At 41.4% G+C, this 15,759-nt stretch overlaps 2 protein-coding genes across 11 annotated transcripts in view; both read right to left on the bottom strand.

The window, feature by feature from the left end:
* Positions 1-4,002, bottom strand: part of ubr3 (ubiquitin protein ligase E3 component n-recognin 3) — a 56,406-nt gene extending 52,404 nt beyond the window's left edge. For 3 of the 8 annotated variants that reach the window (XM_072714369.1, XM_072714376.1, XM_072714385.1), the window contains exons 1-3: positions 3,276-3,999; positions 1,716-1,855; positions 484-636 (exon numbers count right to left, since the gene is read on the bottom strand). In XM_072714369.1, the coding sequence (XP_072570470.1) occupies positions 484-636; positions 1,716-1,855; positions 3,276-3,709 (727 nt within the window). In that variant the 5' untranslated portion in view covers positions 3,710-3,999. Of the gene's footprint in view, positions 1-483; positions 637-1,715; positions 1,856-3,275 lie in introns of all 8 variants that reach the window. The other 5 variants (XM_072714364.1, XM_072714372.1, XM_072714359.1 and 2 more) reach the window with 4 other exon arrangements.
* A 1,010-nt stretch (positions 4,003-5,012) lies between these two features.
* klhl23 (kelch-like family member 23) lies at positions 5,013-14,883 on the bottom strand. Of its 3 annotated transcripts, XM_023805744.2 has the most exons (5): positions 14,060-14,882; positions 10,964-11,009; positions 9,391-10,807; positions 7,603-7,755; positions 5,013-6,575 (listed from the first exon to the last, which is right to left on the bottom strand). In XM_023805744.2, exons 3-5 carry the CDS (start codon positions 10,613-10,615, stop codon positions 6,265-6,267), a joined length of 1,689 nt encoding a protein of 562 aa, XP_023661512.2. In that variant the 5' UTR covers positions 10,616-10,807; positions 10,964-11,009; positions 14,060-14,882; the 3' UTR covers positions 5,013-6,264. The 3 variants fall into 3 exon arrangements, with proteins under 3 accessions (XP_023661512.2, XP_023661513.2, XP_023661511.2); XM_023805745.2 differs by lacking the exon at positions 10,964-11,009 and having other exon boundaries at positions 9,391-10,630; positions 14,060-14,883; XM_023805743.2 differs by lacking the exon at positions 10,964-11,009.
* Positions 14,884-15,759: the final 876 nt, after the last annotated feature.

The raw sequence follows: 15,759 nt of genomic DNA, 5'->3' as shown, positions 1-15,759 counted from the left end.
TCTCCAAAAAAATCTATATTAAACAGCCCATCTTTGTGTAACTAGTCTCCATATAATCTGCTTCACCAGTGACTATCCTTTCACGCGCCACGATTAAGTGATACTGCTTCAATTATGGGGCATTTTGGCCAAAATTACATAATCTCAGCTAATAAACTTCACAGCCTGTCTTGTATTAACTATACAGAATTTTGTACAACACAAAAGAGAATTTAAAATCATTTTAGGGGATTTTACAAGGACTTTACGTTGGCCTGATGCACTTAATTAGAGAATCACATATCTAACAAACAGGATCCTGTCTGTGCTTAATGCAAGAACCAAGGATAACCATTTTGTAGTAATCGGACTGACAAGAAGATCAAATTTTCAGATTACAGGACATGTATTATCTGCACAAGTTACAATACAGACCTCAGGACCCTGACCCACAAAGTTGGAAGATGGACAGATGGAGGGAATACAATAAAGAGAGTAATTTACCCATGCTTAGGTCTTTGAAAGTCTGCTGATTGGTTAAGATCTTTGTTAGAACAGTTCTCATGGCCCCGCCCATCTTGGTTAACTCTTCCAGGAAGGAGATGTGGGGCTCCAGCTGCTGCAGAACTTTCTGAAGATCTCTCTCCGCTCCTGCCTCTGCAAAAAAGAGGACGAAGATACCAATGGATTACTTGATCGGTCCATCATGGAAGGGTAACATGAGGATAAAAATCAGCCAACCTTCTGGTCAAAACTAAAAGACAAGGAAAGAAGGACAAAATGCACTCTTGATAAAAGTCTTGGAGTCAAAACACATAAAAGCTGTTTAAATGCTATGTAATGCTATTTATCTAGGTTGTAAGTGCACTTTTTCTCAGAATACAAAACACAATTTAACATTAGTACACATGCAAATTAACAATACAAATTAATAAAAATTTATTCTATTCTCCAAAAATTTGCTGATATTTGGTTGGATGGCTTCAGTTCCCAAACCTCTCCTCAGCGACACCCCAGCCATAACACGTCTTTATTAAATTTCACCACCAGCTCACTTAATTAATTAACCTAATTAGCTTAAAAAAGTGGGTGAGATATTGATTAGCTATACGAGGTGGGCTAGTGGTCGAGTCAAAAAACACATGGGTGTATGGATGGCTGCTGCAGATACTGTGGTGGTTTCAGCAAAGGTTTTGAAATGGCTAAGCTAACACACTCTGACAGGCGTAACAGCATCATCTTAAACCAACACGAAGATCATTTAAACATCATTTTCTTTGGCTGCCTAAAACTTTGGCACAGGAATGTAAGTAGCATTATGCAACCACAATTATCTGATATACTACTATACCTCTTAATATCCCCCCCCAAATGACACATGGGAGGGGCAGAGAGGGAGAGAGGAAGCACACGCTGATTACAGCACGATGCCACACCTCAGGGATGAGAACCCGAGAGCAGCCCTGCAGAGGGGGACACCTCAGCACCACACTAGTCCAAATGGAACAGTGGCAGAGTGCCAATCCTGCCGCCAACCCCCAAATTTTCCCTTTAAGCTGGAGGACCTCCTTGCAGGGCTGGATGTAGAATACCGTCATACCCAGGATGAAGCGATTGCAGGTTAAGGGCCTTGATCAAGGGCCCAATGTAGCAGGATCACTGCTGACATTCATGGGATTTGAACCAGCAACCTTCCGATTGCTGGCACAGATCCCGAGCCTTTTTTTGTTCTTTACCTGGTTCAGTGTATCCCTCTCTTAAGTGCTGAACAATATGAATAATGAAACGTGGAAGAACCATCTCTGACATCAGCAGCAAGTCTCTGGGGATGGAGGGAACATTTTCTCCAGTTTTCGATCGATGCCGCCTGCAAAATCTATGAAACAGGACAATGTGACATTCACACATATAAAAAGTATTGCTCTAGTCAACCTGTTTGAATTTAAACAAGGGAGAAAAAACAGCATACTAGGGGATCACTGCATGATTTCTCCCTGTATTCTGTCACCCATGAAGACACAGATAAAGATAAAGCCAGACAAATTAATGCTAACTAGCCCAGAACACAGTTAATTCATTCAACCCAGAAAATACACTAAAAAAATCCATAAATACACAATGACAGATTTCAATATTTAACACCTTTTATACATCTAGTAAACACATGCAATTATCACTTATAACATTATTTTAAGTGAACTGAAAGGAAAAAAAACCTTCATTTTACACGCAGATCTTTATTTTCCAATACTTATTTCAAATACAAAAGCACAGGAATTCAACAAACAGTCCAGTAGTAACCATTTTAAAAAGTAATTCACCAATCATGGATATTTTTGTCTTTATTTGCAGCCCCATTCATGTGTCAAATATAAGAGTTTTCCCCTCTAAAAGCAGCCACAGAGATGCTTTCCTAGAGTTAAACACCACCATAAGCAGAAAACACCATTTAAACATATATCCTAAACATTTACGATTCAAAACACATCACCTTGTCATTATTATCAGAACAACTTTGTCCTGGGGTCCAGTAGGACAGATTCAGGGGGTGCATCACTTTACTGGGTCCCATGAATACGTTAAACTATTAATTTTATAGAGCAGAGGGACCCAAGGTGACAAATTTTGCCCTATGTTCAAGCAGTATGTCAAAATAAAAGTCACGCTTGGAGTAACAACTTGAAATCGGGTGCACCTGCTGTGGACCGCAACTGCTATTATTTTGAATTCAAAACTGAAAGTGGAGCAATAGGCATTACAATTATAGCAAGCATACCGGGCGGAGTGTAACAATTCCATAACGGAGGTTGCACAACAACTTTTCCATTTCTGACAGCTAAAATGTAAATTATGTTTCTGTTTACATACTAGCTTAACACAGGAATATGTTACGGGCTTTTATTACGTTGCTACTGACAGCATTGCTAAGTATGCAGCAATAAGAGAATATCCATTTTTTTACCTACAAGGAAATCGCAAAAAGGAACTTGTGAAATAGCTGCGAAAACAGATCCTGGCGTTACTCCTCGTGGTCTGTGACGTTAGTAAAAATAAATATGACTTGAACACCCCCCTCCCCATAGTGACACAGTGACAGCATAAAATGACACTTTGGTTACTATGTGGCTCCAGTTAACAGCGATCGATGGTTACGGGACGGCGATCACCAGCGCTAGTTTTACCATCTCATAAAGGCTTTATTAGATTATATTAGATTAGCTTACATTTCTTTATTGCCATTTTTTTGTGTATTTGCATCCATAAACACTGACACCCCTTGGGGCGGCCGTACTCACCCACTTTCCCGCATGACATTACTGTCCCCACAGTCGCAGGCCCCGCCGGCCTGGCTCCTGAACATATTGAAGTCATGGCCCGTGTGGTCGCCGTTGTTGAAGCACTCGGCGCACAGCGACATGCACGGCGAGATGCCACAGGTGCGGCAGCGGTACGCCACGAAATTGGCAGTCCACACCAAGCCGCAAAGGGTGGCGTTATCGTAGGAGCGCACCGTCTTGCAAAACTCATCGAAAGCGTCCCCTCCTGCCAGCAGACACTTGCACCACTCCAAGGCCTCCGTGTCCCCGGCTTGCATTTCTGGATTAAGGACACAATCCAGCAGATCCTGAAGCATACGTGCCCCCGAGCCGTCGTCAGTCCGGTTGAGGTCGGCCTTCAGTTGCGCGGCTGTGGCTTTCTTGTCCCGGCGCACCAGCGACGCCGCCATCATGTACTAAGGATTGTTGTCCAAAATTTATTTTTGTTGTTCTGTCGGGGCGTTCTCGCGTTTTCTCGCGATAACTTCATGGGCAAGGTTGGTGGTTTAAAGCGCCCTGCTTGGGAATCGGCTGGGCGGTGTCGTTTGTATAGGAGAGCCGCACAGGAGTTTTCTTTCCCCCTTTTCCTCCCCCTCCCGTGTTACTGAGTTGCTATTTATAGAGGTGCCACGGGGTCTGTAAGGCTCGTTTAGCTGACAGCATGCTCCTCCCTTGGTATGTGTGAGTGCGGGCAGTCCCGGCATCGTCGCGACGCTGCGGATCCTCACGCGTCAAGCTGGGGTCATGCAGTGAGTGCAGTATATATTGCAAATTTGCCCAGGGGAACCCCGAAGTCCGAGGCCGATTTTACACACACACACACACACACAAACACACACACACACATATATATGTATCCTATATAGGCCTACATATACATACGTGTCATGCTATTATGCAAAACATGAATTATTCGGTATCACAAAAATCAACGAGTTGTATAGGATATTTGCTGAGAGATTCATAATTCACCAAAATATGCCCTCTTTTCGGTGTGCCGCACTGATATGCAAACCTGTGTAATAATGTAAGCAATTTTATGAAGGTGTTACACAAAGAAAGGACTTACCAGTGTTTAATTAGAACAGTTAATACATTTGTTGGAATAATTCTAATTGTGATATTATTTTAATTTTAGTAATGTCTGATTGTGATTTTTATTTCCAAATATAATTAAATTACTTGTTATGGACAAGTGGGTATAGAAGATGGAGGTTAGTTTCATTGAATTGTCAAACTAGTATTCATGTGTATCTAACAGTCTAACTGTTGCAAACACATAAATGTCAGAGGAAAAAAATGTAATCAATAAAATCTTGAAGTGTTTACCGAAGACTGCTGATATTTGGTCTCCTGTTTTCCGTATATTCAAGGGGTTCAGCATTGCAACTTGTCACACAAGCCCCACATTTGCTTTGATATGCTCACTGCAGTTATCATTACTTTAACCATTCAAGAGATAATTTCATTATTGTATTCTAAACACACAAGGCTAAATGTTTAGCCACTTTCATTTCAATGGGACCAACATAATTTTATTCTATATGTCCAGTCTCACAAAGGATTTTCTGTTTGACAAATCAAAGAACCAAAAAGAAAAATCCACATGTATTTGTCAAACTTAGGCTACTTCCTTCCTTAATAACTGATCAGTATAACCACCATAATCATCGCATAATCACAATGTTTGGCAATATAAAATAAAACTCAGCATAATTAAAAACAATTGTATTTATTAAATAGTGCATTTGTATAACGTAACACTGGTATAACAATCAAAAACTTGCTCTCCTGCAAAAGTAAAATTATACTAACGCCATTTGTGACTTGCAAAACTGGCTCAATTGACACAAATTCCAACATCAAAAAGCACTTAAGGGTAACATTCATTTGTAAAAATGAAACTATATATTAAACTAATAATCAACATCAAACCTCTGTAGAGATACTAGATAATAAATTAGGTATGTTAATTTGACTTCATCTGTGAATAGATTTGTATAATATTCAAGCTAAATGGAAAATAAACACAATGTTTAATGTTATATAGAATAAATATGTGTGTGTGTGTGTGTGCGTGTGTGTGTGTACATACAAATGTGTATACACCTATATGGTATTTGACATAAAATGTTTTAAAATAACTGATATACAGGTTATGACTGAAATACAACATAAATAGCAGTTTTTTTTTTTTTAATTTACAGTATAAAACCAAATTCATCACAGTTCACACAAGTTGCTATGTGCATTCATAAACAAAAAATATGCACAATTACAATACATATAAAACACAATTAAAAACGAATAGTTTACCTGGTGTTTTTTGTAGAGGTCTCTCTACATTCAACCAATATTTTTAACACTTCGAAGGTTTACAAACTTGATGTTTTCATAATTACTTTTAAAAAGTTAAAAGCTGCTTTGCTTTAAATACAAATAGGTAAAGACCAAATATTGTGCTGGGATGAAAACTTCATCTTATTCTGCATGAGATATTAAATTTTACAAATAATTAACAGTACCTTCTCATAAAGTTACAGTAGACAATGTGCACATTTCAAACCTTCAAAGACCAATAGCAACACTTTCCTGAGCAGACAAACGACTTGATACTTGATAAAGCCTGATACCAAGCATTACCGGTTAACATAAAATCCTCCAACCTCTATAGATTGATGCCATTTGGATAGAACTTTATGGACACTGGAGGGTATTCAGAGAAACAACAAAAATGTATAATACGGTTTAATACATCTTAGGAGGAACAGAAAATGGTGAAACTGACTACTGCTTTACTGAAAGTATTGAGTATCATGGCAAAAACAGGTGGCAGGAAGGTGATGGGGGCAGGTTTAGATCAGATCAGCTTTTCAGCAGAAGGTCTGGTGGCCGTGGTCATGCAGGTGCTCTGTCCTCCGAAGCAGGAAACACCTGCCCCCTCCGACATGTACCGAAAAAGGGCAACTTACACGCTGTAGACACAGATGCAGCCGTGGGAGCGAGTGGCACTGGGAAGGTTACCTACGATCTCCCACGTGTCCTGCTCAGGGTCATACTTCTCAATGCTCTGCAGGTATGTGCCTTTGGAATATGAGTAGCCCCCTGTCACATAGATGCAGCCGTTCATGACCACTGCACCGCACTCCATCCTCCTCTCCTTCATGACAGACATCTGCCTCCACTCATCCTTCTCTGGGTCATAGCAGTCTGTGATGGTGGTCTGTCCTCCCACTAGGTAAAGCTTGTTGTTCAGGGACACTGAGCACAGACCATACTCTGAAACAGTAAAACATCAGAGGTTTACTGCAGGGCTACTCAAATCACGGTCTTCAAGGTCAGAGCATTGCTGATTTTCCAGCCTGTCTTTACCTGGGAACCAGGTGTAAAGCCTCCAGCCAATCAGAATCAGTACTTATTAAACTAACGACCTGGGAGAACTGAAAACAAGGCCTAGATGTGGAATTGAGGTCCAGATTTGAAAAGCTCTGGTTTATTGCATGTTTATAAAATTCACATTAGATCTTTTAGCTGTGCCCTGTATTTAAGAGACAGTACTATGTAAATGTAATATACAAAATTAAACCAAAAGCCTCTGAGAGTTATTTAATCTTTAATCTTTTTTGTGATACTTATTATCCAGTATAGAGGTGAAAGGAGCTGGGATTTTATCCCAGGAAGCACAGGGCATAAGGTAGGGGGACACCCTGAATGAGGTTCCAGTCCCTTGCAGGACACTCATGTGGGAGGAGAATAAGCAAACTCTACATATACAGTACCTGGGGGAGGAATTAAACCCACTACCCTGGAGTATACAATGCGAGTTGACTACCAGGGCCCTCTGCATATTTCACTATATTTTTCCTGTAGTGTTAGGACCACATCCTTAGGCTATGGGTATGTTTTTTCAATGACCCCCCCCCCCTTGCTAATTGTAAAGCCTGGATTTACCAGAGCAACACAGATGCTCCAGGCAGGATTATAGAAAACCCACAAAGTTTCCCCCTCTATACTGCAAACAAGAGACACACAGGCTGATTGCTACCACAAGCTGCTGCAAGCAGGTCTTATTATACCCACTGTACAGCATAAAGAAGCGGTAGCAGAGGTGGAGATTTCAGGTCCAGAGAGTACAAATCCAGACCAAGATTTTGTTTCAACCAACCAGTTGAGTACTCTGTGACTGTGACTCTTTATACTCATCTGCTTGGTTGAAACAAAATCTTGGTCTGGATTTGTACTCTCTGGACCTGAAACCTCCACCTCTGCTCATTAGTTTGTAATTACTCTGTCCACTTTTCTTTACCTGGATGAGGGCTTATTGTGGCTATGCTCCACTCATTGAGGTCAGCCCTGTAGCTCTGAATCTTTTCATAAGTGCAGCTTCCTCTGTAACCAAAATGGCCCCCCGTTACGTAGATTGTGTCACGTAGCACACAGGCTGTGGCATTCCCCACACCTTTAAAAAGAGAGAGGAGCACTAAAATAGGGCACTAACCAGCCAATTAATTTTTAAGACACAAATAAACACAAAGGGAGCCGGCTCTGATATACACATGCTCACAAACAGTATGAAGAGATATCCACACACACACACACACACACACACCCTTACTCTCACCCTACACTGCGCTACACTGTGGTAACGGTGCTGCCAGCATAATTGTTACATCCTTCTGAGAAAATGTCAACTCATCTGAAATAATGAGTAATAGGGCTGGGCAATATAACAGTATTACTGGTAATCAATGATAACAGCCAAGAAACCCTGTGTCGATATCTGACAGTGGCTAACTGGAGATTATTGCTTGTGTCCGGAATGTAGGCTTAGGCTACACTCAAAGCAAGACAAGAGAAGGATTTATTTGGCTTCCAGGTCAAGGCTTCCAGCCAATGATTCTGATGCTGCTAAAAAAAAAAAAAAAGCTCAATGTTTCATTGCATGTTGCAGCAATTGTGTCTTTGCCATTCTTGTAAGTTGGGAAGTTAGATGTTGTCACATCACCAACTTCTATCTTCCAGTCAGCAGCCCCAGAATGTCAGATGTTCAAGTGTAACTTCCTGGCGGGAATTCCGAGATTCCCGACTTATGCAGATGGTCAAGAAAGGACATTGCTGACAGCCTTGACAACCTAGTTACAAATTCCTTCTTTGCAGCTTCTTTCATTTATGGGAGGGGCTTGTGAGTATTGATTTAAAGTGACTGTGGTTGAGTGTGGGTTTGGTGGGGGGGGTGTTAGGATGACATGATATGATCATTTATCCTGATATTTTTCAATGCATTATTTTTTAGATATTGCCCAGCCATAATTAATAATTGATTTCATTAGATTGTTACTGATAGACTTCAGTCATTCAAATGCTCAGGGAAACATGATGCAGTGTGTCTGTCACAGCGGTGGTTCTTTTGTTGAGCACGAGCACCAGTTACTTTATTCTGAATGCTCAGTACTGGGTCATTTAGCAGTGTGATGCATGCTGGGAATACTCATTTTAACCTACCTAACAGTGACTAATCAATTCAGTATAGAACTACAGGTAGTGGTGTAATGTCATTGCTCAGTCCAATACGCACGTGTGCAAGGGAATAGTTTTTTGTAATTTGTACATATTGATTTTTAGTCACATGTGTGACAAAAATGTCCCTCTGTAGAGGCCTGTGTGACATTGTAAGGCAAAAGGCCTATCTGTCGACATTTTCTTCGATGGCATTAGGAGACTGGCTTTACCTGCTGACAGCTATGTAGAGCTCAGCTGAACAATGATATAATTGTTAATGTGTGTGGCAAAAAAGTACAACATATTTTATTTGTCATTTGTATAGCTACAAGTACATAAGTATTTTTTCCATGAAAGACACAGACTCCATTGACAGCAAACTTTGGGGTCAGCAAGTCAGTGTACAGCACCCCTGGAGCAGTTGAAATTAAGGACTTTGCTGAAGGACCCAACAGATGATTACTTGATGCTGCCATTTGAACCCACTACCTTTAGGACCTGCAGGCATACACTCCTAACCCACTAAGTGACACACCACCCTAAATAAAGGCAGATATCTTTTTAAAATGTGTATATTGACAAAGCCTTCCCATACCTTGGATCATTTTGGCCACTGGAAACCACTGTTTCTTCAGCGGGTCATAGAATTCAGTTTCCCGTGCAGGTGCACCTCCCCTATAGCCACCTATTGCATAGATGCAGCCATGCAGCGCCACAGAGCAGTGGTAGTATCTGGCGTCAAGCATGGGACAACCCTCTGCCCACTCTTCAGTATCACTGTTGTAAACCCACACGGCGTCGAGCGCCTCAATGGTGTCCGTCCTGTAGCCTCCCGTCACATAAACATTGGGTCCCAGGATTGCGACACTGTAGCTCTCCCTCGTGTGGTCCGGCATGTCCTTCCTGCTCACCCACGTGTTGGTGACCGGATCCCACATGTGGACCTCAGACAGTGGATGCCAGTAGTAGCCCCCGATTATGTACATGCAAGAGGTCAGCTTCTTGCAGCTCATGGACATCTCTTTGCATGTGGACTTCAGAGAATGGGCAATCAAAGAGCGGATCTTGTTTTCATTGGCCAGCAAACGGGAACTCTGCATGTCCAACATGGTTTTGAAGTACATCTCGTCCAAGTCAAGCTGGATACGGCAGAGCAGGTCTTGGACATAGTCTATGCGTGCCGGCGTATCATGTGCTACCCACCTAACCACGGCCTCCAGGAGAACCCCCTCCTTCCACACGTTGAGGTTCTCTGTCGAAATTATGGTGGTAAGCTTCTCCACATCGACCTCCAGGAACTCGTCCTGCCACATGAGCTCCTCAAATCGACTGAGCATCACTCGCCGGGCCTCCCTCTCCAATGCCGGGCAGAGGTGAAGCTCAGCGAACGCATGCATTCCCAGGCAGTTATCCACATCCAGGAGCCGGATCAGGAAGTTCTCGCAGGCCATCTTCACTGTGCTGAACTGCAGCAGGTCGGCTGCCTCGAGCAAACTCTGCACATTGGTCTGAGTGATGTTCACCTTGGAGGTGTACACATAGTCTACCAGAGCAGTAAGAATATCGCTGTCGATCCCCGATAGCCTGATAACACTGTTTGAGCGCTCTCTCATGTCTGCCGTGAACATCACCTTGAAATAAGAGCTACAAGCTGACAGGGCAGCTTTGTGGCAATGAAAGACCTGCCCGCTAGAACACTGCAGGGTGATATCAGTGAAAAGGTTGCTTACGTAGAATTCCCTGAGCGCATCCAGGAGTTCTGCTGGGTGACTGGCATCACAGAAGTCGTACACGTAGCTCTCTTGTCCTTTGACTGACATCGTACCAGCACCAAACTGTGAGTAATTAAGGATGAAAACAGTTGTGGTAATTTAACCATTTGCTGAGACTCCTGGCATCATTGTTCTCCAACACTGCAATATTGTGGAGGATCAACTGACTGATAAAGTTTTTGTAGTGATTTTCATTCTCCTGTTCCAGTTTAGTGTATTGCTGAGTCTTTCTTAAGTCTCCTGGAAAGTTAACAGCAGATATTAACTTATCATAACACACCATTGTGACACAAATTCATATTTCAAACTAGAAAGGGGGCTGTCAGAGCCACAGTATTGTATTCGCCGGACAGCCTCGTCACCCGCTTCGTCCATCTGTACTCTTTGCACACTTACCAATCTGTATAATTTGTAGAAGTACTGGATGGACCAACAAGGAAATCTGAAAGCCAACAAATGTGTTTTTACCCGAATGCTGTGAGTCTTAGTTCTGACAAGTAACCTTGACTCTACACTTATTCATTAATAGCACATTCCACTAACATCAATCTGCAGAATCTTTCCCTACCAATTAGGCAGGTAACTGTATTTCCTTGTATCTTAATGTCCATGTCTTTAAGTGTCATTTATATTATTCACTTTTTTATATCTAAATATTTCTATTCTATTTATTTATCATTTGCACTCTGACCACCATTGTCCATGACATAACAGAAAGAACAGAAACAGATACATCGATGGTACAGAGACCCCTGGAGACCATGGATGAAGCTCACATGACCCCTAAAGCATGCACATGATTTACTTTCTTTGTACTCTCAGTTTGCTATTTCGAGTTCTCAAATTAATTCTCAATTAAACTAGAATTGGTGACGGAAATTACAGCATTGTGCTCCCCAGACAGCCCCAATACTGGCTCCGCCCCTCAAATCTCTACTCACCCACACTCACCAACTTGTACAATTTCTAGAAGTACTGGATGGGTAACCGGGAAATGTGAAAGTTAATAAATGGTTTTGCCTGAATGTTCTGAGTCCTTGTTGGTATATTTAAGTCTGAAAGTAAACATTCATTTACAGTATTACACATACCACTTATATGACAATTTGCAGAATCTACTCCCACCAATTAGGTGGTTCCTTTGTGTATTTTAATGTTCATGTTTGGAAATGTCATTTAAATTATTTATATGTTTAGTTATTTGCATTCTATTTATATCTATTTGGCACCATGACCAACATTTTTTGTGACGTGACAGTAAGAACTATGATAGATACACTAATGATATATACGGAGGTCTGGACGGGCCATGGACATATTTTTAAGTGGTAATAAGTTCCATCATAGTTGAAGTAGAGTAAATGGAGTAAATAATAACAAATAGATTGATCCTCTTCACAAGGAAAAGTCTTCAATCATCTCATCCTTTTCTTAGCTGTTATTAAGCGCCACCGCTTAAATTTTGATGCGATTTGTCACAAAATTTGATCAGGTCCCCACATGTCCAAAATAAAGTGACACAAACAAATTCTCTCACAATAAATTTTGCCGAGTTCTCCATCAGACACTTTGCCAACTGGCTACAGGACTGCTACGGGTAAAATTTGCCAGATGGGAGGCTAGCAACCAAAACTCGACATAAACTTTCAAAAATATTCAGAAAATTATCTTGCGCCCCCGCAGTTTTAGAAGTACAGACATGTGCAATTTTCCTGGGTTGTTTGCAAAAAGATCCATGGAAAAAGTTTAGATGACAGACGGCTGTGTTCAAAGATGGTGGCTGCAGGCGCCATTTCCCCTCTCAGCCGCCCTCTGCCTTGCAGTTCCAGTTTTGCTGCCCTCTGTCGTTTAAGTGGCAATTTTGGATCTGATGAAGCGTACATTAGGTGCAGAATTTCATCCATATATTGTTTTTGTGAAGTAGTACAAGGTCCATCAATAATCAAGTAGGTTAAATAATAATAAATAGATTAATCCTGTTCACAGGGATATACCTCTAATCATCTCATCCTTCTGTTAGTGTCACTTGAGTGCCATTACTTCAATTTTAATGAGATTTGTCTCAAAAATCTAACAGCTCCAGATTTTCACCCATACCCATTCCCATTCCTTCAAAGTTCCAAAAAAAAAAACAGATCCAAAGACCGGCCAAATAATTTTTGAGTTATCATGCTGATAATGTCAATTGTGCTAACAAAATCAAATGTCTGAAACTACCCTTTTGTTTTGCTATACCGTGCTGATTCAATCGTGGGGCGATCCATTTCAAATTTGTATTACTTCTACCTTATCACCCTTTGTGTTTGAAAAAGAGCATTAAAATACTTTTATAGTTACTTTGATCACAATACAAAATGTCTTTAACAGCTGCTGTTTCCATCCTATGCTGCTACACAGCGCTGCTGCTTCATTTTTGGGGCAATTTGTCTAAAAATGAAACCAGGTGTAGATCTTCATCCATATAATGTTTCTGTGCCACAGTAATAAGATCTATAAAATTCACATCAAATAAATTGACTTGTCGCATTCACAATGTCAAATGGCATCTGCTTTCACCATTACTGCAACTAACCAGCGTCGCTTCAATTTTGTGGCGATTCATCTCAAAATTTAAAATTTTCCGATTCAACACCCTGGCAATGCCGCTACAATGTTTTAAAAGATCCGTCAAAAACGTTCTGAGTTATCGTCTTAATAAGCAAAGCACCTGCAGCGTCTTTGACAGACTGTCCCAAAACCGTATGTGTTTCCCCATCCAAGGAATACCAAATCAAGCTTTACTTTTAGGGGGGAATGATCGCTCAGTGGGTAGCATGGTTACTCACACCTCTAGGGTTTGGGGTTTAAATGCTGCTTCTGTGTGTCAGTGGAGTTTGCATATTTTTCCTATATTGCATGGGTTTCCTCCCACAGCTCAAAGAAATACCATTGTCTTTAAATTGCCCAAGGTGCGTGACTTTATGTGACCTGCAATGGACCAGCATCCCATCCAGTGACACACTCCAGCCCCAACCCCAATCAGGGTAATTGGTTAATAGATGAATGGGATTTACGTTACATTTATTGTCAAGGTTTCTCGGAAAAGGTTGTGTGAAAATTTGTGAGGAATCAATCACGATAAAATTAGTACCCCTAACTCGCAGTAAAGAACCTTGTCCATTTACCTTTGTTTAGCGGTAAAAATAGCCTATACATTTGACATTAAACACACGCACACCTACAATTCAGAGTGCAAGTAAAACATGTTTAGATAGCCTATAGCAGGTAACCACAGAATAAGTCCAGTAGAAATGGTCATCAGTTTTACACCACTGTAGCATTCCTAAAATGACCCGTTTACCCATATTCTACCAAATCAAACGCAGAAAGCACCGCACTACAATAGGGGTTCACTAATAACAGGTAATTCAAATGCATACATAACCGACTCATGGTCAGAAATGACGGCGATCACATCTAAAGAAAAGCTTCATAGACAATAGCTATTCTTACCAGTTCCAGAGTAGAAGCGCTCGGTTTGATATTGGAAATGGCTTTTGCCGGGACCGGGAAATGGGCAGTAAACGGCCGGCGCCTCGGCAGAGACTCCCCGGGGCAGTAACCAGCAGCCGGATGGACTTTCCGTTCGTGCTAAGGGTGCTTGCTCCTATTTTGGTATGTGTATATACTTGGAGCGGCGCTCAGCTGTCACCGGGATCGTAGGTCCCGGGCAGCCTTACAGATTAACGCTGACGGCCGCGGAACCGCATACTATGGCCATAACAAGAGAAAGGCAGCCGCACGCAGACCATAAACACATTGTGTTTATTTATTGCTCTCGTTTATAGTCCAAGCGGTCGTGCGCCATATTAAGTAGCCGCCGCAAATCCAATCAAAATACACAAATTACACGTTGAAATAAACCGTAAAAAAATCACGAAACAACAGCTCGAAGGCTACTGTCCTGCTCCCGTATCCCGATCCTTCCCTGTCGTTGGTATGGCATTTTCAGACTAACCCTAATCCCGATTTAAATCGTTGCATAATCTAAATTCTAACATATCGGTCTTTTAGGATAAAGGTCCAGAGACGTCTTTAAGTCAAGTCACATCTGTTATTTGTCACATCTGCAAAGGGTATACAGTGAAATGCAACTCTGTGAGCAGACTATACTGTGCAAATAAAATCGACAAAATATACATTTAAAATTGCAAAGGAATAATACGTTATAATCTTCACACAGCATATTGTGTATGCATGTATGTAGGTCTCTGTACGTATGTATGCAATTTTCCCTTGATAAATCCTGTACAGTAAATGTGCGTACGTGAGTGCACTAGCTGGGGATCCTGCCCAGTTGCCGCCCAGAAATAAGCATACAAAGTTAATGCAAATGAACTGCATCTTCATATAATATGCAAATCAAGCATTTTTGCGTGCAAAGTCTGAGGACAGCGAATGTAAATGACAAACCAAGAAGAGAAATTTTGAACAGCGTGAAGTAGAGGCGCAACAAAATGTCATGTATGGGGGCTTAAGCACATTCATCAGGAGCAGGAAAATGTAAAAATATACATTTTTATTGATGTGCATATTTTACAGCTCTTTCTAGCACTTTCGCTATTTTGCATTAGATTCCAAATTGCATTTCGTTGTCTGAGTACTTGTATTTTGTGCAATGATGATAAAGTTAAATCTAAAATAATGTGTGGTTAAATGGTGACACATCGCCATTCCATCAGAAGATAGAAAGAAACCAGTTGCAGCATAAAGGGAAAGTGGGACTGCAAACACGCACCTGTGCCCTCAAACTTCTACATGGGTATTATCCTAGGGGATGCCCTATTATGCAGTGTTGTAGCAGAGCAATAGGGAAATACCAATGAGGTCAAACTCCAAATGAGCCAATCAGTTGACCCAGACAATTGACATCACATTTGTTAAAGTGATGTCGCTATCAGAATCCGTTTTATTAGCCAAGTATGCATGCAAAGAATCTTACATGGTGTATGGATGCCATACTGGGAAAGGTGATTAGTCCAGGGGTGGATTGCGGATCAGGTGTTAAGCAGTGCAACCACTCAGTGGAAGAAGCTTCTTGTGTCTTGATGTGGTGGTTCAGATAGACCGGTGTTCCATCTTGCTGAGGGGAGAACTTGGAAGAGTGGGAGGGGTGGGTGATGATCTTGCCAGCTTCCCTTTTTGTTCTTGAG

Source organism: Paramormyrops kingsleyae, chromosome 1 (assembly GCF_048594095.1).
Source record: "Paramormyrops kingsleyae isolate MSU_618 chromosome 1, PKINGS_0.4, whole genome shotgun sequence".
Classification (NCBI taxonomy): domain Eukaryota; kingdom Metazoa; phylum Chordata; class Actinopteri; order Osteoglossiformes; family Mormyridae; genus Paramormyrops; species Paramormyrops kingsleyae.
Note: the sequence above shows the minus strand (reverse complement) of the source record. Positions and strands in the feature narration are given on the sequence as shown.